Source organism: Ictalurus punctatus, chromosome 15 (genome assembly GCF_001660625.3).
Source record: "Ictalurus punctatus breed USDA103 chromosome 15, Coco_2.0, whole genome shotgun sequence".
Classification (NCBI taxonomy): Eukaryota; Metazoa; Chordata; class Actinopteri; order Siluriformes; family Ictaluridae; genus Ictalurus; species Ictalurus punctatus.
Window position 1 is genome coordinate 19,765,227 of NC_030430.2, and position 24,227 is coordinate 19,789,453.

Here is a 24,227-nt window from a genome sequence, read left to right on the forward strand (position 1 = left end):
GAGTGAGTGAGAGAGACAGTGAGAGAGACAGTGAGTGAGACAGTGAGTGAGTGAGACAGTGAGTGAGTGAGTGAGACAGTGAGTGAGTGAGAGAGACAGTGAGAGAGACAGTGAGTGAGTTCACCCAGTGATTGTATTTTTAGAGTTCAGATGCACACCCTGACACAGCCTTGATTAAAAGTGATATTTCTGACAAATTAGGATGCGTGCTGGAAGTAACCTTCTCCAAAGCCTTCATTATTAGATGCATGACAGACTTGAATATTTATAAAATACGTTTTAATAATTAATAACAGCAATCTGCTACAGTAATTCATCAAATTTGCACTTCAGCGGAGTATCCGTTTTCACTTTAAAATAATAATAAGGCAAACCCTAATGCCGACGAAAGGCAAAATTGCAACCTGCACTTGTCTGAAGCTCATCATAAGCTTCAGTGCATTCATGACATTTAGGTCAATGCAAAAAAAAAAAAAAAAAAAAACCAAAAAAACCCGACAGTGTTAATGATTTTTGTTCATCCTGCTGTTTTTGTCAGCACCGCTTTAACTGCACATTTCTGCACTGCAGAGAAGAAGAAAAAAAGGCTGTTGTGCTGTTTACTTGTTGTGCTGCTTCAGTTTTGCAGGAGGCTATACTGCATAAATAAAATCAGGAAACCAAAATGTTTTAGTGTAGAATATACAAGAAGCTGTTGTGGTTTTATCAAAAGCAAATTCTTTGTTTGAGTCAGCCAGCAACACTTCCTTTATGTGTTCTCTGACCAAAATAGCACACAGTTTCAGTAAAGCAACACTCTACCTCCTCGAGCTTTTTTTTTTTCTTTTCTTTTTTTAACAAAACACAGATACCTGTTTGAATTTGTGAAACGTTTAAGTCACAACAGGATTCTTCTTTCTAACTTATATTCCAAAATGTAGTTTTTAATATACTGTGTATGAAGAAGAATATAATGTCATTATAGACAAATAAACCAAGATGCATTAGAAGTCATGACCTACAGCCTAAGGGCCACACAAATAAACACACACATAAACACAAACACACACACACACACATTATCCTTCCGAGGACCCTTCCTTTGAGATGAATGTACCTAATTAATGCTTTGCCTTCACATAGTTTTTGGTTTTATAGTTATTATTAGTATTATTATTAGTATTATTAGTATTATTATTATTATTAATGAAAGCTGCTGTTTCTCTCTACGCAGTATTCTATGTGGGGACCAGCCAAATGTCCTCACAAAGTCAAAAAGTGGGGATCCTTGTGGGGACATGTAGTTATATAATAATAATAATAATAATAATAATAATAATAATAATAGTAAGGGTAAAATAATTTGGTATTAGGTAAAATGATAATAATAATGGTAAAATAAATAAATAAATCAATAAGAAATGACGCTGGTCGATGCAGGACAGTTTTAGCACGGTTGAAAAAAGCCTAAAGTGCTGACTAGTGTTTGTCTTTGTAAGAAGAAGGACACAGAAATTCCTTCGCCCTGTACCTGATGCAGCAGACATTTAGAGGACACCTGTAACTCATTCCTGCATTAAATAAGAGAGAGGAGGAGGGGGGAGGGGGGGTGGGGGGTATGGCAAAGTCTGTGAAGCACAGAAAATGTTTTAATGGTGGCCGGGGATCGAAGTTGTCAGCGAGGCTTCCTGTCTGGAAATGCAGTTTTTTTTGCTTAAAGTCACCTCCTCCTCTCATCTCATGCAGAAGACACAGGGACCTGCAGTGGGCAGGCAGAATTGGAGGAAATTGCTTTAAAAACACGCATGAGCGCAGGGAGCCGCAAAACAAATTTTAAGAGGTAACCTTGGAAATCAATTAAGCTTTCCATGTGAGCTGGAAATGTTTCCAAGGAAAAGCCACCCTGTTTAATTTCCCCCCTTGTTTCTTAAGGGACGTGCTGCCCGTCAAGCTGCATCTTACTAAAAGCTTTGTTGCTCTGCCTTATTTCATTTTAAATATGCGCTGGTAAAGAGTCGAGACGCTTGTTTAAGGAGTGACACGATTCGTCGTGGTGATTGTGGTGGCGTAGCTGAACGTCGATAACAGTTTTTAGGTTCAGCACAAAGGTTATTGATATTCATTTGGATGACGGTGTTTCATGAGAGAGAACGCGAGAGATGGAGAAAAGGAGAAAGGTTAAGGTGTATCTTATAAAATGGCCATATACATCCTTGGTTCTCTGCCAGGGGGCCCTGGTCTCCGTCTTTCACATTCTCTCTCACCGACTCTCTCACACGCGGCAGGTGGAGGTTTCTGCACTCCTAATTGATACCTAATCGAGCAGCTTGTGCTGTGTTCCCCCTGGAGGACGGGCCCTAATAGTGGCTTGGCTTGCTCAGCAGTGTGGCCCCAGAAACTGCTAAATGAAATATATCCTAGCAGATAATGACTCTGAGTGACACGCTCTGACACCGAGTAGCGGCCGACCTCTCCGCTGTTCCTCCTCCCTCCATCACCTTCCCCTGGCTCGCACTCTCGTCCTATGCACCGGCACCGGTTCCTCGTGACGGAAATACAACCAACTCAAGCAGTTAATCTGTATGGGTATCGGCTTAAGGACCCTTGAGAGGTGTCGGGAGGCTCTGTGCAGTGCCTTCGCCATGCCCTGCTGCCAAAGCTGCTGCCAAAGCTGCTGCCAGCTCCTCACAGAGGTCTTGCCACTAAGCTCTGAGCTGCCAACGTGGCTAATTAACCTCCACCGCCAGGGTCGCGTTCAATCTGGCTCCATCTGTAGCACTGCTTTTACACAGAAGCTAAATGCTATAGATTGTTTCAGTCAGATCTCGTAATTAATTTGAAAAACCCTTGTAAATGAACTGTGATGCTAGTCGTTGACCGAAGCGGAACAGCAACGGTTTCGGTTTCGTGCTTTAAGTTACAAATGTTAAGGTTGAGAGACTTTTTTATTTATTTATGTTTTTCTTGAACTTTTCATGAAGTTCCAGAAAGTATTTGTCCTGTTTAGTCTTCATACCTTCATTCCTTAGTTGTGCAACAGTCATCTAAGCTAAAAGTTTATTGGATAAGCTCAGGGTCACTAACAAAGTTCATCTATCACAACGTTGAATGTATTGAGCTCCCTTCCTTTTTTCCCTTAGAACTTTTGCTCTTAGAATTGTGCGCTTTTTTTTTTGCGGCCTGATTACCCTCTTTACAGCATATTTCCTTTTCCGCTTTGCATTTAAAAATATACAGTGGCATTTTGTGTCCATTGTGCTGCATGGTGTGTGTCCGTGTGCGCCTTTGTTTTTTCAGGGCTTGTTTGTTTGTGCTAGTTGCGGCGGTCCCTGGCTGGAGTATTGTACTTGGCTGAAGGCTCCTGTCTGCAAGAGCAATAGGGAGGGGGGGGGGGGGTCAGAGTGAGTGAGAGAGAGAGAGAGAGAGAGAGAGAGAGAGAGAGAGAGAGAGAGAGAGGGAGGTTCACTAAGAAGTCAGAGCAGGTCCCTCAAGGTCGGCTTAAAGACAGCATGCAGCGTACAAGGTCACATCCAGGACTAAAAGCAATAAGTGCTTTATTGATAGCAAAAACACACTACAAGCATCAGCTGATTAATAATAAAACAGATTTGCGTCCGTCTGCGTGTCTGCCTTTGTCTTTGTCGACGTCCTCACATCTTGGGACTTCAAACGTTTGTTGTTTGAGTGAAAAAGAGTTTGTTTTGGTGCATTTATATGCCGGGCGTAATTGTTTTGTCTCGATGTGCATCCTCACACTAAGGATTGATTCCTGCAGTGGAATCGAAAAAATTTATTAGAACCCATCAGATATAAGAGGACAGAGGGAAGTGAAGTGGGTGTGCATGAAATACCACACGTTTCAGCATTCCTTTATAGCCTCACTTCACCATTTATTTGGCCCGTACGCCCTCGGTGCTAATAGTTTATTTGATTTTGTTTGTGGGTGAAAATCACTGTTCGAAATTCAACATAGTGATTTTCACCCACTATTGGATACTATTTTGTGTATTATAATTCGGTATATATTCAGAAAAATCCAAAAGCAACTAATGTGTTTTTTTTTTTTTTTTTATATCCTGGGATATCTGTCAGTTTTGAACTTGTATGGAGATTTGGCTTCTTATTAGCTTTTATTTAAGATGAAAGTTAGGTTTAGGTGTATGCACAGCATTAATTAGTTGTATTAATAATTGTCAGTGACAGGTCCAGGTCCAAACAAGGTTACTATGACAAACATATGTATGTGCGTGTGTGTGGAAGGGTGTGTGTGTGTGTTTTTGTCAACGGAACGTCTTTTGATCTTTCACATGACAGTAAAAGTAAAGCCCAACAAGCCTGTTTTTCCTCCAAAACCTGCTAAGAAAGAAGAAATCCATCTGTGTTTTCTTCTGGGAAATGGCCCGGTCTTCACCCTATAAGAACATTCCCACCTCACTCAGTACCCCCAACAACACCCTCTTCCCCTGACTCCTATCCCTTTAAAATGCAGCCGGCAATGTCATTGTTTTTAATCATCAGAACCCAGAAATTATTATTATCGCCTCTGACGCGGCAATTAAAACTTCAGGTCAGAAGCACAACGAGCGGTGATCAGCGGTGAAGCTGAGAAGTTTTAATTAGACGATCAGAACCATTAATGCACAAAAAAAAGGTGTGCGCTGGGAAATTAACGCGAACGTCTTAATCAGGGTTACCAACTCCGAAGAGGAGTCAAGTGAACAGAGAGCGAAAAACAAATCATTTCCGCACCACTGGGACAAAACTCAATTAAATATGCATGCAGAAAATGGAAATTTGGAGCATCAGCACAGACTGTTGGAAAAAAAAATTACGGCAAATCTGGACACGGGGTCGCGGACCTGCTTATTGTTATTCTTGTGTAATAAAAGTGAAAGAGGGGGCCAGATGCCGGGGACTGGAGGATTGGTCCATCAGTGGCTTTCCGCTTGGCTTCCCCGAGCCCACGTTCTCACCCTCAGGGGAGCGTGGAAACACACACACACACACGTCCTGCAAGCTGTAAATTCATAAAATAAAAAACAGAATAGCGCTGTTTTATTTTTATTTCAGGTGTGGGAGGTTGATGCTTGTGCATTTTTGTAAGAGTATGAGTAGGGGGTAGGGAATACACACACACACACACACATACACAGAGAGCTTTGGATACAGACTTCCATGGGAAACAGGGACACAGAGTTCATGCAGGCACATGCCAAGAACCCGGCCTTGTCACTTAATCTGCCGACGAGGTTAGGATCTTATAGAGGTGCAGAGAAGAAGCGATGAAACTGTGAAGCGTGCTAAATAATGAAAAATAATCTCTTACAATCCTGGCATTTCCCATGCCTATTTTATATTAATTAACTCACCATATGATGGGGGTTTTGTCCTTGTCAGTCAAGCTATGCTGAAATGGCGAATGAATTCCCCACATTACACCACTAACACACCGCATGACTGCGAGGCCGGACTGGGGATCAGGTTATAGATTTATAGACAGATGCCACAAGTCTCTCAGTAAAGCTGAACACACAGGAACATATTTCCTATAGAAAGCAGCAGACAGCAGATCTATGTTGGGAAATAGGAGTGGTGTGGCTTGTTTCGAGAACATTCTGCCTGCGGTAAAAATGCCAGGTGATGAACGCATATGTCATCTCCTACAGTTTCTGGGTATACCTTGTCTGTTAGAGAATGAGAAAAGAGAGAGAGAGAGAGAGAGAGAGAGGGACAGGGCATGCCAATCTATGCAGTCATTAACAGCCACTTCCCCACTCTGGCAGGCTGATTACAGTCTGCACACGTTCGCACAAATAATGCACTTCCAACAGCATTATTAGGATTTGAAACACCACTTGATTGGGCATGATATCATTCTGGCACATAAACAGAAGCTCCGCATTAAACAAGAAGACATGGAGAGTCTGGAGAGCCGTGACAGACTGGCTTCAGGAGAGAGCTTTCGTTTTTTTTTTCTTTTCTTTTCTAAAGAGTGTTTTTATTTCGTTTTTTTTTTTTTTTTTTTTTTTTTTTTTTTTTAGCATTCGCTGTGGCAAAGTAGCTCCGTTCTGACAAGAAGCAGGACTTACGAGGCCTTTGATGTACATCTTGGGCTGTGCAGATAAAACGCAAGACCTCTCTCGCTCTTATTGTCGAAATTGTTTAAAATACTTGGAGCATTTTTTTCCCCCGCAAAGGTTTTCTCCTTATACAGTAACGGGATTACCCGCCTTCCAGCCCTGCAGTCTTTCTGCGAAAATCTTGTCAGGGTTACAATAAACATATCCACTTAAGAAAAACAAGTTTGGTTTAGTTATGATGATCCCTGCCGCTTCGTTTATGAACTCGAGGTGGACGAGCATCTTCGAGCACCTCCGAGACCCGGCTGAATCCCTGTCGTTTCGCTTGCGCGTAGAAAAGCAGGTCAGAGTGTGGAATTAATAGGGCTTTGCTGCTTGTTACACCTATTTTTGTGAACGTGAACGGTGGTCCCATGAGAGCTGGAAAGCCTCCCGCGTGAGTGCCTGCGCTTTCATTTTTGTCCCCGCTGATTTTATCGCATTGTACGCTATCGTGCACACAAACGACTGGAGGTAAACAGCACGGTTACCATAGCAATCGGCAGTGTCGGCAAAAGCAGAGGCAGCTCGGTTTGGCAGGCGTGTACTCAAAATCATCGGTTATGAGTGGCTAGGCCTGTTTTTTCACCTCTGTCTTGTATAATTCTTTTATTACTCTTTTAACCGCAGGTCCTGACATAACACGAGTCTTTTAATGTACGGCAGACTGTATAAAACAACATACACTCACAGGCCGCTTTATTAGGAACACCAGTACACCTGCACGTGCATGCAGTTATCCGGTCAGCCAATCGTGTAGCTGCAGCACAGTAAATAAAACCATACAGAACATGTGAACATTGTGTATTTCAGAAACTGCTGATCTAATGAGATTTTAACGCAGAAAAGTATTGAGACTTTACATAGAATGGTGCGAAAAACAAAACAAAAGTAAGTTCTGTTGGCAGAAACACGTCGCTGATGAGTTGATGTGCTTACTGTAGTCTCAGATTCCTGTTCTTCGATGACAGGATTGGAAACCAATGTGGTCTTCTGCTGTTGTTGCCCATCTGCCTCCAATATTTCACATATCATGCACTCTGATATGCTTTTCCGCTCACCACGGTTGTAACGAGTGGTTTTTTGAGTTACCGAGGCCTTCCCATTAGCTCAAACCAGTCCTGCCACAAAGGTCACCTGACCTCTCTCATCAGCAAGAGATGTTTGACTTGTATCTGTGTGATTTTATCCATTGCTTTGCTGCTACACCATTCCCTGATTAGATAATTACATAAATGAGGTTGTGTGCTTGTTAGTAAAAATACACACAAATCATGGATAATGGAAAGAAAGCACTTCCTATAAGGTGAAGCTAGATTGCGCTGTTCAGGAAATCTGTACTTAAAGTATGAAATAGTGGAACAGTAACCCCGAAAAAATGGCCTGTACAGTTACACCCAAATTACCTCAAGCTTCCTTTGGAGGTGTTCTGACAAAATACTTTTAGAATTTATGTCTTCCACTTCCTAATAGTTTTTCCAGCTGATTTTTTTTGTCTTAAATTGCTGCCCTTTACAGCGTGAACCCTTCACCCCGGCCCTGCAATTGTCTCGGGGTGAAAACCTGCCGTTCAGCGGTGTTTAGATTCCAGCAGTGTGTGTGCGTTACAGAGAGACGCGGGACGACGTTCGACGCATAATTCCTCAGCTTATTGTTTCAGAGAGGAAGGGCTGAGCACAAACACAGTAACTGAGAAAGCATGTGCTGAGGCCACCGGACCCCCAGGACACTGTCTGACAGCACAGTGTAACCTTCAGCTGCATGTATTGTGTACTTAACTCTCAAAAACAACAACAAAAAAAAAAATTAAACAAAAATGGAGACAATGTGGAGTAATAGTGAAGTAATGGAATGACTGAGTGGGAAATCCTGATTAGGTCATCTGGTGCATGTCTTTGCACAAGAATGGTATGTCCACTGATTTTGATTGATAAGTTGTATGAGAACCGTTCTGGCCGTGTGTTGTGGATGAAGAAATGTGACAAAGATCACCTTAAAAGTACACACGGAAAGATTAATTAAAAGTGAGCTTCAGTAAGGCATGAATCAGTCGTGTTATGAACACATAAAAGAACTACAGAGAGGATTGTGATCCAAAAAAAAAAAAAGAAAGAAAGAAAACCCTGTAAAAATACAGAGGGTCACCTAGGAAAACATTTATTACAGATTATTTATCTAATACATTAGCTTAAGGTTAATATATTTTTGATTGGCTTGCGACGCTTGCCATATGGTCCACTTGGACGGTGCAGGTGAGATCTGGAGCCTCTGTGCCAAATGCACACACATTCCTTCTCTGAAAAAACATCAGCAGGCTTGGCCTCCTCTAGTCAATAAGGTGCACACAGGAAGTGTAGGTCTTTCTGTGTGTGTGTGTGTTTCAATCTAAGATAAACGTTTTGATCTCTAAAAGACCACCAACCTGACATTTTTATACCACACCATCCTGTGGAACTTCCACAGTGGAACAGTTTTAGAAGTCTGCTGCTGTTCTGTACTAAATATGACCTGAAGAGTCTTCAAGAGTTCCTGCTTTCAGATTAAAAATGACCAAAAATATCTGCCTAGTAAAACATATGCAACCCTTTTACATCTCCGTTGGATTATTGTTACTGGGGATTTCCACAACAGTAATGTGAACTGGTATTTAGGGCCTTTCAAAGAAGTTTATTAAAGTTTTAGAAAAACAAACCATGCTAGCTAAGCTAAACTAACTAAGCTTCCTATCTGAAGTTCTACCAATCGCTTTGTCTCCTTAATTTTTTGACTGCAATGCTAGTCCTGGAGAGTCCAGAATTCCAGCACCATTTGGTCATGCCCCTGCTCTAATACACCTACTAAGTACATTACATTTTACATGAATGGCATTTGGCAGACACGGAGTAAGCGGTAGAAGATGGATGGATGGATGGCATTTGGCAGACGCTTTTATCAAGACCGACTTACATTCATAGAACTGAAGGTTAAGGGCCTTGCTCAAGGGCCGAACAGTAGCAGCTTCGCAGTAACCCAGAGCCTTTAAGTACTGAGCCACCATTGCCCTGTTGCACCATTGCTAAGTCTCATAATCTGCCACTGAGTCGAGTCAGGTGTTTGAGCATTGAAAATAGCAAACTGTGGACTCCACATGGCTCCAGAACGCCATGACAGTAACTGTCGACCAGGAAGGTGATGCTGGGTTAAAGGCTTAATGCTAACAGCTGTTGGCTGAAAACTCCATCTTTTGCCTTTATGCCATTTTTGTGTGACTTCTAGAGCTTTCTGCAGAGGGCCATCATGTCCCCCTGCTGTCAGAGTTAAGGCTGAACAGAGCTCTCATTGGCAGGAGCTTGGGCCTCTTTAGGTAAAGAGAGTCTACAGTGTCTGGCTGTTTTTATTCTGCTGTCATGTCGAGGATTAAATCTCAATGCAGTGGCTGCTCAGTGCGCCGTTGGGGGTCTGATTGTGATCTAGTCGTCTTTTTGCTTCTAGGTTCTCAGTGACAGAAAAGATGAAGTTTGTCCTCTCATCTTCTCTCTCTCTCTCTCTCTCTCTTGGTACTTACAGTATATACATGTAACTTAACTCTTCCTTTTTTATTGTTGAATTGGTGAATTGACTTGACTATTTTAAGAAAAATATAGAGGCAGAATCAGCACTGAAGCTTTTAGTCAGAATACTTCATTATTTCTAGTGAAAGCCTTTGTTATACCGTATGTAAAAGCCATGAAGGAACAGCATCACTCTTCTGAAACGCTTTGTTAACCCTCATCTGTAGCTGTATAATTGTATCTGAGGAGAAGGGTCATAGTCATGGAATTACAATATTGCTTTAGTTATCAACAATTCCTGTCTAAATTGCTTTTTTCCCCTCTCTGTGTCTCTTTCTTATTTGTAGCTGAAAGGGGTTTATGCACTGAAAAGACCTCAGGAAAATCCACGATGGCCGCCAAAAGAAAAGGTGGCCTAAAACTCAACGCTATCTGTGCCAAGTTGAGCCGGCAGGTGGTGTATGATGGCAGCTCCCAGAACGCCGAGGGCGACCCAAGCCTGGCGGACAATAGCGAGCGGGGCAGTTCGCACTACGACGAGGGCGACAGACCCGATAGCGATTTCTCCGAAGGCTTGACGCTGGGCCAGAGCCTAGAGGAGGACCAGAAACGGCGCGAGGCCATCGAGAAGTGGGTGAACGGCGAGTACGCTGATGACCCGGCATCCTTCGAAGACGACGAGCCAAAGGGGTCCAAAGCCAATGGCGGAGAAGATGGGCCTCCAGAGGGCGTGTACATGGTACAGCCCAAAGGCTGCAGCGACGAAGAAGACAATGGGGACGAAGCCGAAGCAATGCCTATGTCCCACGAGGGCAGTTACCATGATGACAGGGACTCAGATAGTCCTCAAAAAGAGACGAGCTACCCGCCGTCCAGTGAGACCCCTAACTGCCAAGCTTCCTTCTCTTCTCCAGGTACCAATCCAGCGTTAAGAGCACTCAAAACATCTTCCTTAGATGTTAGTTTAGTTTGATCTTACCTCAAAACATTCAAGAACTATAAACCCAAGGAGACTTTGACACAGGAAATGGAGCTGTATTCTTACAGGCTTAAACGCTTTATTTATTTATTTATTTATTTGATCTAAAAGTGCTATCTAGAGTTACTTCACGAATATCCAGTGACACTATTCTGACAGGTGAAACTGGGAAGACAGGAACTTATGTGATTTCCTGCAACAATAACTGAATATTTGGATCAGGCTCACAGAGAAAACTGTGTTATACACATAGCAGTAGAAAGCCGGTAGTGTTGGCAGGGCAGATTGAATATTATATTACACCCAGGATTATATTTTGAGTGTTTTATTTTACTACCTACCAAATCCAGTGCTATAGTAGCCAAGCCTCATCTGCTTGAAGCCTTCTGCCATTACAGAGTAACTCTGTAACACTGAATGCATCTCATGTATGACGCATTAAACGAAGAGACAGCTACATGTGCATGGTGGGAGAAGAGTTCAGCGAGAGCTCATATTTTTATGAGCACCTTACATGCAAAAACAGCCTAATTGCACTTGTGTACCATCCAAGTAGTTTGCTTTTTGACCTCTGGAAGAAGAAAAAAAACATGTGCCTTGAATGCTTGTGCTTTCTCTTCTTAGTATCAGGCATTACTATCAGTCAGATTAGATGGCAAACTTGTTGGCATATCCTATAAAGTGGCAATAACACCAGAAAACAGCAAAAACAAATATTTACTGCTTAACAACGGGCTGAACTTTGAGACTGGCCACAGACTTATCTGCGATCTGTGAGGTACAGTAGTGCTCGAAGCGCAATACTACTCAAGCTGAAGTAGATAACAAATGCAGATAAGGCACTGCTGCCCCCCTTTTTTTTTCAGTACAGCAGTTAAAATATGGTTGATCTGGTACATTTCTTTTTACTTCACTTTGCAAAAGACCTATTTTCCATTTCATGTCATTTTCCACTAGCATGACTGTTTGCCTGTGGCAGTTTAATTCTTCTTTTCCCACCTTGCACCTATACCGCCGGAAAGTGGTCTCGTCTTATTGAAAGTCTTCTAAGCAAATGTTTGTGGTTTTAATTAGTTCTATTTGTTAATAAATAAATAAATAAATAAATAAATAAATAAATAAGCTTCCTCTAAATGTGACACATGAAATACGCTACACCTTTTGACGGCACCAGTTTACAGTGCATCTCACAGCAGCGGCAAAGTGTTTCAAGGCTACATCAAGCACACGCTTCTTTTTTTTTTTCTTTTTCTTTTGACTTGTTTTTCTTCCTCCCCCCCTTCCTCCTCCTCCTCCTCTTTTGTTAATTGTAACTAGGGCATCTATATTGCCGTGTTACTGCGCGGTTCACAATTAAAATATTTTTTTCCCCCCTTCCCTTTCCTCGCTGCTGTCTTTCAAAGGCTGATGCGGAGCGCACATAATTATGCATATAAACATAGTGGCTTAATTATCTCTCACAACATCAGTGACAATGTAATTAACAAACATTGCAAGATCAATGAGAGAAACTGCGACCTTCAAAACATTTAACTCCTCACTTCGAGGCGCTGTGTGGGTTCCCTATCAGCTCCACGAGCCCAGAATGCTCCTCGTGCAGCACTTTGACGCCTCGCAGAATTCGCACACAGGCCGTAAAAAAAAAAAAAAAATTCGGCTCTGTAAAAAAGCGACTGTTAATGCAGTCAGAGAGATGAGCTTCAGATCGTATCAGCTGGACCATGGGTACAATTAGACTCTTCAAAGGTTATATGCATTCCTTTTAGTCTTGTGGGGTATTTTTTAGTTTTTTCTTTCTGTAGTTTCTTTTTAAATCTGTAGAACAAGTGTAAGTAGTTTAATAGGAATACTATTTGTATTCACTATTAATTGGTGACTTCTTATAAGCATTATTAGTTTTTTTCTCATTTGTTTATTTCCCCTTATAAAATACATTTTAAAAAATAAATAAGTAAAACAAACTGAATGACATGTTCCTGCCGTACTCAAGTTGCCAGTAAATCCTTGATTAGTCCATAAATAGCGCCCCACCCCCACCCCCCATCCCCACCATAAGTGGGTCCTAATCATTTCTTCCCTTCTCACACACATTCAGATGCTCACCCCGGGATACGATGGCCATGTTTGGCCAGCAAAAGAGAGATATAGCCTAGTGTCTATTTGTTATCACATGGTGTGAGGGAAAAAAATGTAGCTCAGTGGCCTCAAACGCAGACAAGGACTGTGTCACAGGCTGGAATGTGGCAGCGTAAAGTGGCAAGACTAAGGGTACTTCTTTTTACACTCTCCAGTGATGAGAGAAAGAGAGAGAGAGAGTGAGTGAGTGAGTGAGGGAGGGAGGTAAAGCAAGCGAGTCGGGAGCGCAGCCAGGCAAATCACACCTTTCCGCCAAAGCCGCGGCTTCCCAGCCACATGCACATGGCATGATTAGGAGGATGTGTGATAAGGTTGGAGAAGAAAAGCTCATTTACATGTTGTTTTAAAAGGTTATCTGCTCTCAGGTCCTGGCTTAATGTGCACAGTTTGAGTCTAATCATTGCACCGCCATTGATAGTGGGTTCGACACGTAAAAAAAAACAACATTCGTCTAAACATTACTTTTATTTTTATACTTAAAAAATTTTTTAATTTTTTTTTTTTAACTAAGACAGCTGCTGTAATTGTTCCTCCTGACATTACTAGTTCTAGTACTATGGGTATTTACACGGATACAGAAAAACAGAACAAGCCTGCAAATACAGATTTTACTAAACATTACGGCAAATGACAGTAATCATAGATAGCTACGTTGAGCAGCAGAGGGGGATTTCTATAAGGAAATGATGGGACTTTCCCTACTGTTTGAAAACCTATGGGTGAAATAAGACCAGAGACATGCAGTGGCTGTGATTAGTGTCCTTGGAAAGTGTTCAGGAATAGAGATTAAAGACCTTGTGCTTACTTTAAAGCTGGGGTAAAATCGCATGACCCAACATGACAACCTCGAAGCAGTCACGTCCTATGTGAACGTAGAGATACTACATTTCAAATTTATGACTGATATCCAGCCTTATCAGAGTGAGTCATGTTCTTTAACCAGTTAAAAATGTTCTTGTCACTGCTAAAAGACGTTAATTATTAATTAGGAATTCAATAATAAAAAAATTTGCTTTTGCCATAAAACAGCTCAAATGATCTATGCCCTGATCTACAGTATCAGAAGGCTGAAATCCCATCTGCAAAAATAAATCAGCCCTTATCATTCATTCAGCCTAATAAATGTACTCTACGTCTAAACACTGTTAATTCCTTTGCATTTCTGTAATCATCAACGTTTGTATGCCTTACCCGAGCATTTTACCCAAAACAAAGAAGCGGATGTTTCCTCTAAAATGCCTCAATATAGTTCGTTTAAATTTTTCATGATCCTTCAATCTGCCAGATCACCTTTCATTGTAATGTGCTATGGAGAGGAGTAACCCTGATGCTGCGATGGAAATTTGGGGATTATTTTACATGCTGAGAATGAGATGTGAAAAGCAAAGGGGTGGGGGTGGGGGGGGATCGGGCGGACCGATTTAGCCATAACACAGAAATACGAGACCAAAGCTGAAATATTTTGGTATTAATTACCAAGGCCGTGGCTCGCATTACCGCTCTTACGTTTGCCGGCGATGAAAAAAGCAATCAAATAAATGAAGAAAAGGTCTGGAGCAGAGCTGGCTTAAGGCCAGGATGGAGAGAGGGAGAGGCCATGAGTCCCGGGAGTGTATCTGACACCGGGGCGAAGTTGTCATCTAAAGCATGGTTCAAGCATCATGCCAGCTCTCCTGACAGACAAACTACCTCAATGACATTTTTACATGTACATATAAACACTATATGAAACTTGAGGTGTGTACCTTTCATGCAAGTGTATATTCCTGTCTATATTCATATATACTGTATAAAACATATACATATATATATATATATATATATATATATATATATATATATATATATATATATATATATATATATATATATATATATACATACACACATACATATATATAGAGATATAGATATATATTTATACACACACACACACGCACATATATATATATATATATATATATATATATATATATATAAAGAGAGATATAGATATAGATATATATATACACACACACACACACACACACACACACACACACATAGTGAACTAACCCACATGGTCTTAGTAGTTCCTGCTTTTTAGACCAAAGCATTTTCTTCCAGCCCATCTCCCTGAACCTTTTCGCCCCAACCTGGATGAAAGTTAATGGCGCAGAATTAATTTCTACATAACGCAATTAAACTATGCGTTTATTGCATTTTTGCTCTGTCCTTGGGGAGGACAGTGTGTTTTAATTAACTTTAAAAGAAAAAGTGAACTTTCATTGCTCAAGTAAATGAAGAAAGTTTATGTGGCAACCGGTTCAATATTTCCCACACTGTATGTGCAAGTGTTATAGCAAAAACAGTGCATGATTGACAGAATTGCATAAAAGGGTCCATGACATGATATTTAAATGTACCCTATGTACGATAAAGTTTTCTACTGTTTCAATCTTTACATTGGAAAAATATTTACATTTTTAACAGATCTCAGATCTCCTTTGCAGTGTTAATATATTTTTGCAGGCAATAAATAAAAGGATTATAAAATGATTTTTTTTAAATGCTACTGTGTTTGAGATGCTACAACACACTACTGTTTTTTAGGCAGTTTGTTATGAAACCTATTTACTGTGATGCATATCATGATTATAATATTTTTGTCATAGCGCACAAGCCTACAGTATACGCAGTATACGCAAAGTTTATACGACATCACGTCGTTACTTGACGTAAGGCTTAATCATCAATATGTGGGTTAAACCTTGATGTTGTGTTAACTCTACTCCGCAGGGGAAGCCTCTGTCCTGCGCGACTATGCAGCCAGCACCATGAACGAGTTCCTCCACATGTTTGGCTACGATGAACAGCAGGGCCGTGACGAGCTGGCCAAGAAGATCAGTTTTGAGAAGATGAAAGCCGCTACCTCAGACCCCTCATCCCTGACTAGTGAGGAGGCCACGCGCCGAGCACGCTTCTCCAAGTATGAGGAGTACATCCGCAAGCTGAAGGCCGGAGAAGCTCTGCCCTGGCCCATGCACACCAAACCCGAGGAGCTCAACTCGAAAATAACGCCGGAAAAAAGCAGCACACTCCTGCATCCTTCCTCCTCCCTCCCAGGACCTGAGACTCAGATGTTTTCCACCAGTGTGGAGCACAAGCAAGCCCAGATCAGTGGCAACCCAACTGGCATTCCTACCCACAACCTGGCATCCCGTGCCTCCAAATATGACTTCTTCATCCAGAAGCTGAAGATGGGTGAGAGCCTGAGGCAACAGAATGGCAATGCTTATAAGAGGCCTTCCAAATATGACCTGGAGAATGTCAAGTACTTGCACCTTTTCAAGCCAGGAGAAGGCAACCCTGATATGGGCGGAGCAATTGCTTTCAAAACAGGTAAAGTGGGCCGGCCTTCCAAATATGATATACGAAACATCCAGAAGCTTCTCCCTGGGAAGGGTGATTCTCCCATGATGCCTAGTGTTCTGTCCTCCACACCGGGCACCCCAGGCACGCCCGTGATTCCAACAGCCGCTTCTGCCGGAGCTGTTGGACCCCCATGCTTACCGGTAGACCAGGTGGGCCATATGGGCTTTAACACTGACTACATGAAGTCCAGCTTCTCCAAAACTGACTCCATCACTACTGGAACTGTTTCCTCAGTCAAGTAAGAGTCCCTGTACATTTCACATTTCACATATACACACCAGATCTGAAAAGTTAAATCAGGCCACCACCATGGCTACACGCTGGATGAAGCATATTGGTTCTCTGTGTTAACATGATCGTCTAAATGAATCAGGGGTTTAATTTTTAGACGCTTTGCTCTTGAACTAGCTACACTCGATCACTACAGACCCGGCAGCCCCCACCATTGGCACGGCAGTGATGATATATGGTTGGCTCTCACCCTCACTGAATGAATTACCCATTACACCCTAGAAGTCTATGTTTAGATCATGGATACCAGATAGTTAGATATATTACTGCTAAAAACTGTGTCGCCATGGGATGCAAATTAATACATTTTCACACTGTAGTCTCATTTTTCTCCGGTCAGTTTCTCTGTGGAACACTTTGTTCTGGCGTCTTATTTTCCAAGAACTCAAAGAAGGACTAAACCATTATATATTACATATAGCTTTGGCGTTGCAGCTTTAGCCGTATTTCCTCTTTTAGCTCTTGGTGTAACAGTTTCTGGTTTGATTAGTGTGGGAATGTGGCTAAATCGAAGGTCTGCTGGGTTGGATACTAAATTTTAAAACTAGTCTATGGGGCCCTTGCAGTGCTGGGGCTGTCTCTGCTCAATCGTGACTTCTTGTGTACTTAAGGTTTATCTCAATGACATCCTCAGGCTCTTCTTCATCAGAGTGCGCACACATACAGTACACACACACTCAAACATGCACACCTATGAGCAATGCACTCACAGCAGGTAATCCACTGTCAAAACCAACGCCTTAAGAGGTATATTAACCTGAGGGCTAACCCCCGCGTGGAGCTGCTCACATTGTCGCCAATGCCAGGTTTGTGGAGAACCTGCTGCACGCAGAGTCACTGTTCAGACGATGATAAAAGCAGCAATAAGAGCTTTAGTCATCCTTCAAATCGCACCCGGTTGAGTTTAAAAAAAAACAAACAAAAAAAAACAAAACAACAACAAAAAAAAAACACACACACACACACACAAGCACATAGTCGTCGTCAGACTCGCCTCGCCTCATCACTTCATCCTTCCATTTGTGCACTCACAAGATAAAAAAATGAATCATTTATGCATCCCCGCACTGCATCCATTTTTTTTTTTTTTTTTTTTTTTTTTTTGGGAAGACATGCATCAAGGTTCAGTTATACCTCCCTGATTCATCCGCGAATAAAACTGCTGTGACATGCTCGAAAATGTTTATTGATAGACCAGAGTTCGAGATGCTTAACTAAATATTGTGACAGCTTTTTTTTTATTATTAACGACAGCACGCGTTGCCATTAATTCCATCCCTTTTCTGTGCACCACAACAGAAACGGCCTTCCTCCGGAGAAACCCGTGACAGAGGACGTCAACGTCTACCAGAAATATATCGCCAGGTATGAAAAGATCCATCCTGTCAAACATTCCGAGCAACTTCTTTGTGTGTTTTTTTTTCCCCTCCTATTTATTTATTTGGAGCTGTGTTTTTATAGACTATTAAAGTATGTAGGCAAAATAGCTTTTGTGCATAGACTATAAATTACTTATAAGCAAGCAGGAAGATGAATTTACATACAGTAAGTGAGTCATTTCTTTGGCAGTACCACACTTCCTGCCAACACTGCGCTTCATGTAATAATGATGGCAAAGGCTGTGAAATCTTAAGCAAACATCGGGAAACGTTTGCAAATACGTTTCACACATTAGCTGCTTTTTATAAGCCGACTCCCCTGTGTTCACACACTCCTGAGCAGTTTTTCTAAGAAAACGAGCTGCTCAGATAACAGCCCCCCCCCCCCCCCCTTTTTTTTCCATTTTCAATATCTCTGCCACAAATGAAGACACTGAATGAACTAAATGACAGACATTCACAAATCCAGACAAAGCATAGAGATAGATTCAGTGTGCTGCGGTATCGGGTTCTGTGTTCATTTCGCCGTGACACTAGAAAGGTGATTATCATTTGTTTATTTATTCAGGTTTTAAAGGGAGAAAAAACGGCGTTTCAAAGAGGCTGAGGCTGTGGCGTAAATGATTAGTCTCCCAAAGCCGTAACATGAAGGCCACAAATCAAAGCCCTGGCACTAACAGACACACGCACTTACTCGTGCACACACACACACACACATACACACGCACACACAAAAAACCCTCCTTGGACTGATTACATTTTGCAAGAAGATTTAATTAAGGAATTTTTAATGAGGCTTCTGCTGGCACTGCCAAGAACTGTTTTGATATTTGCACTGCATAATGCATAAAATTTGTCTAAACATCTCGGCAGTTGATGCGCGGGGAGGCAGCAGATAAGCCCAGATACAGTTTCAATTTCCGTGTTGGGGAAAATAAGAAAGGGAAGAAGAGGAGGAGAAAAAAGGAAAATGAGAACTCATAAAAAGGGCAAATGCGGCCTGGTACATCTTAGGGAGGGGGGACTGGGGGAGGATCTTCGCTGGCTTCCACGCTAATGAGAGCACACTCGCACTAAAAAGCAGCTTTGTAAACTCGTCTACACCCACCCACCCCCCTGCAGGAAAAAAGAGAAGGGGAAAAAAAAAAAAAAACTTCTTTATCTCCGAGCTCCTCCAGAGTTTGAGGTTTAAAACACTTCCTTCGTAGTGTTTAGTCGCAGTTTTGCCTCTTAAACGCTTTCGCGCACCCACCGTTGCCTCACACTTTGATCGGCGCGTCTCCATTGTAACGGGAGATGTGCGGCAATCTCTGTATCGTGCCCGTATTAATATTTAATCAGCTGCTGAATAGCAGCGGCCCATTAGCCCCCTGACGCGGCGAGTGGGAATTGTCCACCGGCAAAGCGATACAGCTGGGTGATGAGCAGAGGGGTGGACCGCTTTCCCAACAGACCCTAATGTACACAAGGATGAACAGAGCGATGAGTGTGCGAGTGTGGCACTCTCGGGGGCTGTTAGGCACGGTCTGGATTCTTTTTTTTTTCTTTTTTTAAAGCACACGAAACCCAAACCACACCACACGTCCTCTGTAACACAAAATGTGCCATTCATACCATTCTTAGGCTGCTTTCACATACGGAGTGTTTAATCCGAATTGAAGCTTGGTGTGTTTTTCCCCCTCAGCATGGTTCTGAGTGAGTCGAGGGCTATCGTGTCCAGTTCCAGTTAAACTCGGGCGTGGTTCCCATTCCCAATCGCGAATGGGATTCAAGTCCGAATCGAGTCTACTGCAAGAAGTGACCCAGACATGATGTGTGTGGGGTTTTTTTTTTTTGTAGATGTGAGCTGCTAAATTGACCCAAAGGACAGTCCGTCAGGTGTGATGTGCTCTGAATATCTGGACTTTTGAACAAACAGATGGTGGATATGATGCACCGAGTTATTTTTTGTGATGACTTCGTTCACTTGGCGAAGCTTCGTTGACCTTTGTCCGTCGCTATATTTACGAGCAATGAAAAGGACACTTTCAGCCTTGTAGTGTGAAACCAACCCAAACCGAACGGCAAACGAAACAAAAGTAATCATTTCGCTCTGATACGGACTTCCCAAGTGTGATCGGTGAAAACATCCGGCTCCGAGAGAAAAATGTCATTTTTACTTCTCCGTGTTCTGTCTGCTTCGGCAGATGGTGCGCTTGGCAGCAGCAATGCAAATGTTTATTTGTGTGTTTTGAGCTGTAATTGGAGGTTTTTAACAGTCATCATCGTCAGGGTTATAATCAGCCTGTAAACACTCAGGAAATGGGCCTCTTTAATGCAGTGCCAATCTGCCGCAGCCCGGGCCAGTCAGACACGGAGAGCGAGGAGAGGGAAGAAGGGGAGGGGAGCACACAGACACACTCAAACCTTTCTATTAGGCCTAACCTTTCCCTGATTAAAGCACAGCCTGTTAACCTGGAGTGTCGAGCGCTGATTTGGCAGGGTTTAAAGCACGGGCAAATGAGTGAATTACGTCTGGGGTTACAGTTTAATAAGAGTCTACCTACTGCTTCTGAAGCCAATGGAACTAATTTGGTAGAGATTGCTGTGACTGAAGTGTGAATTGTAATCACATGGTTGTGGGAGCGTGGGCAGGTATGAGATCTCGCTTTTCTGTCCGCGTTTGTAGTCGCCAGTAATGGCTCGTGCGCTCCGTGAAGATGATTCTGTCAGTGTGAGGGTGTTTATCAGTCGAGGATAAAAGGGCTAAATTGCCCTTTAAAGCTCAGCCCTGCACGGATAGAGGTCGTGTTTCACTTCCTCGCGAGAAGTGGCTGAAAATCATTCATTCGGAACATTCAGCAAAAGGTTATGCTTTTAATTGCACATAAAAGCATTTCTTTCAGAGCGACTGTTTTGTTGTTATACCGGAGCAGATATCTTGATCTGGAAAGGTGACTGTAATGATTTGGTGTTGATTGTGTTCGCAGGTTTTCAGGGAGCCAGCACTGTGGACATGTGCACTGTGCCTATCAGTACAGAGAGCATTACCACTGCATGGACCCTGAGTGCAACTATCAGGTGAGATCACCTGTCCACACGCACACGCACACACACATGCGCACACACACACACACACACGCACACACACACACGCACAGAGTATGCTGTAGCGTTAAATAGAGCACTCTATCTCCCATCAATGCTGTAGATATACTGTAATGATGGAGTCCCAATGTATCCAGTCTAATAAAGATTTCAGAAGAAATATAATGAATGACAGGGATTTGGTTTTAATTAAGATGGATGAAAAGTTGCACTCATTAATACCAAAACCATCAAACATTTCATCTTTAAACTGGACTAAACGAAAGTAAATTAAAATAAATTAAATAAAACTGTATATATGTTTAGATTTTTTATTACAAATTTGGACTGTAAAATATATGTAGTTTTCTCCCTTCAAATGTTTCCCCCCCATAAACACTTTTATAAGAGTCAAATGAATGAGTTAAAGTCCTCGTGAAGTGACTTGAAATGCACAGCGTTATTCGATGTGTTGACATAATTTCCACTGAAACAGGAAGTCCTATTGAGTGGCTCCTCCCCCCTTTTAAATAGCCAATAGCGTTTAGCTTACCTCACAACCCAGGCTAAGCCGTACTTGACAGTTAGTACCGTGGACGCGAGCCCGAGCTGGCACATATACCTCCTTCTTCAAAGTGAATGCATTCAAGCCTTCTATTTCCTTCTTAACCAACTAACAGCTGGAAAACCATATAATACACACGCCTTTGAACAGCCAAAGACACAATTACGCCCCAATCTCGCTGATACGATCTCTCTCGCTCAACAACGGCAAGTTCGGCAAGGTGAATTTTATAACGTTGGGGGCGGGACACTTCAGATTCTAGAGAGCATTCGATTGGACAGAAAATCTGATGAGAAACTGAAGTGCAGAATGATGTCATCAAAACTGTCGATCCGTATTGGTGGTAGAGAGAGACTGTACATTTTGAATGCATATATGTTCTAAATGCCGATTTTATCAGCACACTAGTTTATAGATAACCTTAAGGTGAACATATTCATACTAAAAGCCACAAAATTTCACAGAGATTTTGCTTTGATTCCATGGGGACTTCGATCTCATTTAATGCACATCTCATATTTGATAGAAATGTTTAACTAAGTCTAGAAATGTTTAATTAAATGTTTAACTAACTTTGTTTTGTTTTTTTTTTAAAAAAAGCGCTGATATTGTTCATAATGATGTGAAAATGTCATAATGCTCACTCCAAGACTCCATGATTCCTATTACCTTTACAGATAGTTTAGCAGACTGACTGCAAAGTCAGCCTCCAGACACCCCCTCCACCCCCCCTCCACTTCTCAGACACCTTGATAAATGAGATGATGTGGGCCGAATAATGCCGTAGCCTAACAGCCGTGGTTGAGCGCCTCAAACAGCCATCTCTCACGGTTTAAAAAGCCGCCTGAGCAAACAAGCAGAGAGGTTTCCGGACACTCATCTGATGAGAGGATGAGTCCATAATTCACCACCCCTCTGTGTCATAAGAAAGTGTCACAACACTGTTTTGACGCTTACTTACTGTCTGGTGAAGAGGCTGATAAACGTGTGGGAGAGGGGTAATTTCAGCATGCTATTGCCTTATAACAGGAAACAGTAAAGTGTAGCACTGAATAATGTCAAGTTCATTTAAACTCTTTTTATTAGTAGAATAAATTCCTCAATAAGATTGTTCCAGTAGGCCCCCCCCCCCCTTTTCTTTTTTTTCCCGAGGACATCTGCTATTACTCTGGGGCCACTGCTAATCCCCCTTTCACGTTATTAATCGGATCCATGTCTCGAGAGTTGTCATGTACGACGCAGCAGAATCAGCATTAAGCAGATCAGAACACTGGCACTCCAGCCTCCTGCGCATATGGTGGGAAAATAAAAGGCGAGAAAAATCCTTATGCAACCGAAAGCTGTTCAGTGTTTGAAGACCGCTCGTGTAGTAATTCCAATTTTTCAGTACAAACATGTCGAGATCTTGTTAGTAGAGAAGACAGCTGTTGCACGAACTGCATATTGGCTTAGCAGCTCACGTCGAGCTCGTCAGAGAACAATTCCTCAGACTGCCTTTGCACAAACGTGCATTTGTTACAAAAATGACTTCTTATAAAAGCAACTCGATCGGGCGAACCCCAAGACGCTTAACGGCTCGGAGACGAAGGTGACGACAGACAGATCTCAAACACTTGGCTAGATGTTCGTAACCTAGAAGAAAAGCGAGGCTCAAATGAGCAGGCTTTTGGAAGTGATAACTCATGAAATGTTACATGACACAGCGGTGGAATATTATCCGGCCGCTCCGCTGCGACACCGGGCCCTTCTTCTCCTTTCATGGCCTTGTGCTCATCCCGCACAGTACTGGGAATCCGAAAATAAATGTAGCAGGTCCTCATAACTCCAGATGACCACTCGGACTGAAACTTAACACTCGGTTTCAGCTCTTCCCCACCATTCTGGAAGATTCTATCACATACGGTATATCTGGAGTATCTGCCCTAATCAGACCCAATATTGTTGTGGATATTTTCTGTACTGAAATACAATACCTGTTCGAATGAGATGTGTATTTCTGTGAGCAAATTTTTCCTCCCCTCCCCCTGTATGTAAGACAAGCTTCATGTATACCCAATTACATTTTGCATTTTAGACGTTTCTGTCATATTTTGTCTCCTGTCGCATATTTCTGTAGAAAATAAGCTCATTGATTTCATTGTCTCCTGTTACACTTCCTGAAACATCAGCTTAAGCCCAATTACCGCAGATTTGCTTCCTCGCTTCTATCTCAAGTTCCCCAGCCCCCCCCCCCCCCCCCCCCCATACATCCCGTTTGTGTTTTTTTCTCTCTCGTTTTTTTGTCGCCCCCCCCCCCCCTTCTCCGCTCTGCTGTGTCGTATCATTTTAGGAGGGAATCTTGGTGTATTCCCTTATTATTACATGCAAACCCTGAACAGGAAAAAAAAAAAAAAAACCCACAAAAAAAAAAACCCACGCTTTACTACTTTAATTAAAACCGCAATCAGCTGGGGGAATGAAAAGCGAAACATTTTTTGGTGTCTTGTTTGTTTGTTTATCGTCTCTTTTCCCGGGCACACGTTCGGGAAATCGTCTGCACGGAACATAATTTCTCTGAATCCGAGAACATCAGAACTACGATCTCGCAAGTCGAGCGATCCGTCTTAATTAAAAACGCTGGAAAAGTAATAAAGATGCAAGGCGGAGGGAATGTTTTTCGCGCAAACAGCGAGGCAGGAAGAAGTGCACTTGTAGTCATAGCGAGGCAGAGAGGAGAACGGTTGAGGGAATGAAGGAAAATGCAAACAAGAAATAAATAAATAAATAATA

At 42.2% G+C, this 24,227-nt stretch overlaps 1 protein-coding gene across 4 annotated transcripts in view; it reads left to right on the top strand.

Moving 5' to 3' along the window:
• casz1 (castor zinc finger 1) overlaps window positions 1-24,227 on the top strand; it is an 83,183-nt gene that overhangs the window by 36,536 nt on the left and 22,420 nt on the right. For all 4 annotated transcript variants that reach the window (XM_017486867.3, XM_017486868.3, XM_017486866.3 and 1 more), the window contains exons 2-5: window positions 9,976-10,542; window positions 15,522-16,395; window positions 17,748-17,813; window positions 20,797-20,887. In XM_017486867.3, coding sequence (XP_017342356.1) covers window positions 9,976-10,542; window positions 15,522-16,395; window positions 17,748-17,813; window positions 20,797-20,887 — 1,598 coding nt within the window. The remainder of the gene's footprint in view (window positions 1-9,975; window positions 10,543-15,521; window positions 16,396-17,747; window positions 17,814-20,796; window positions 20,888-24,227) is intronic.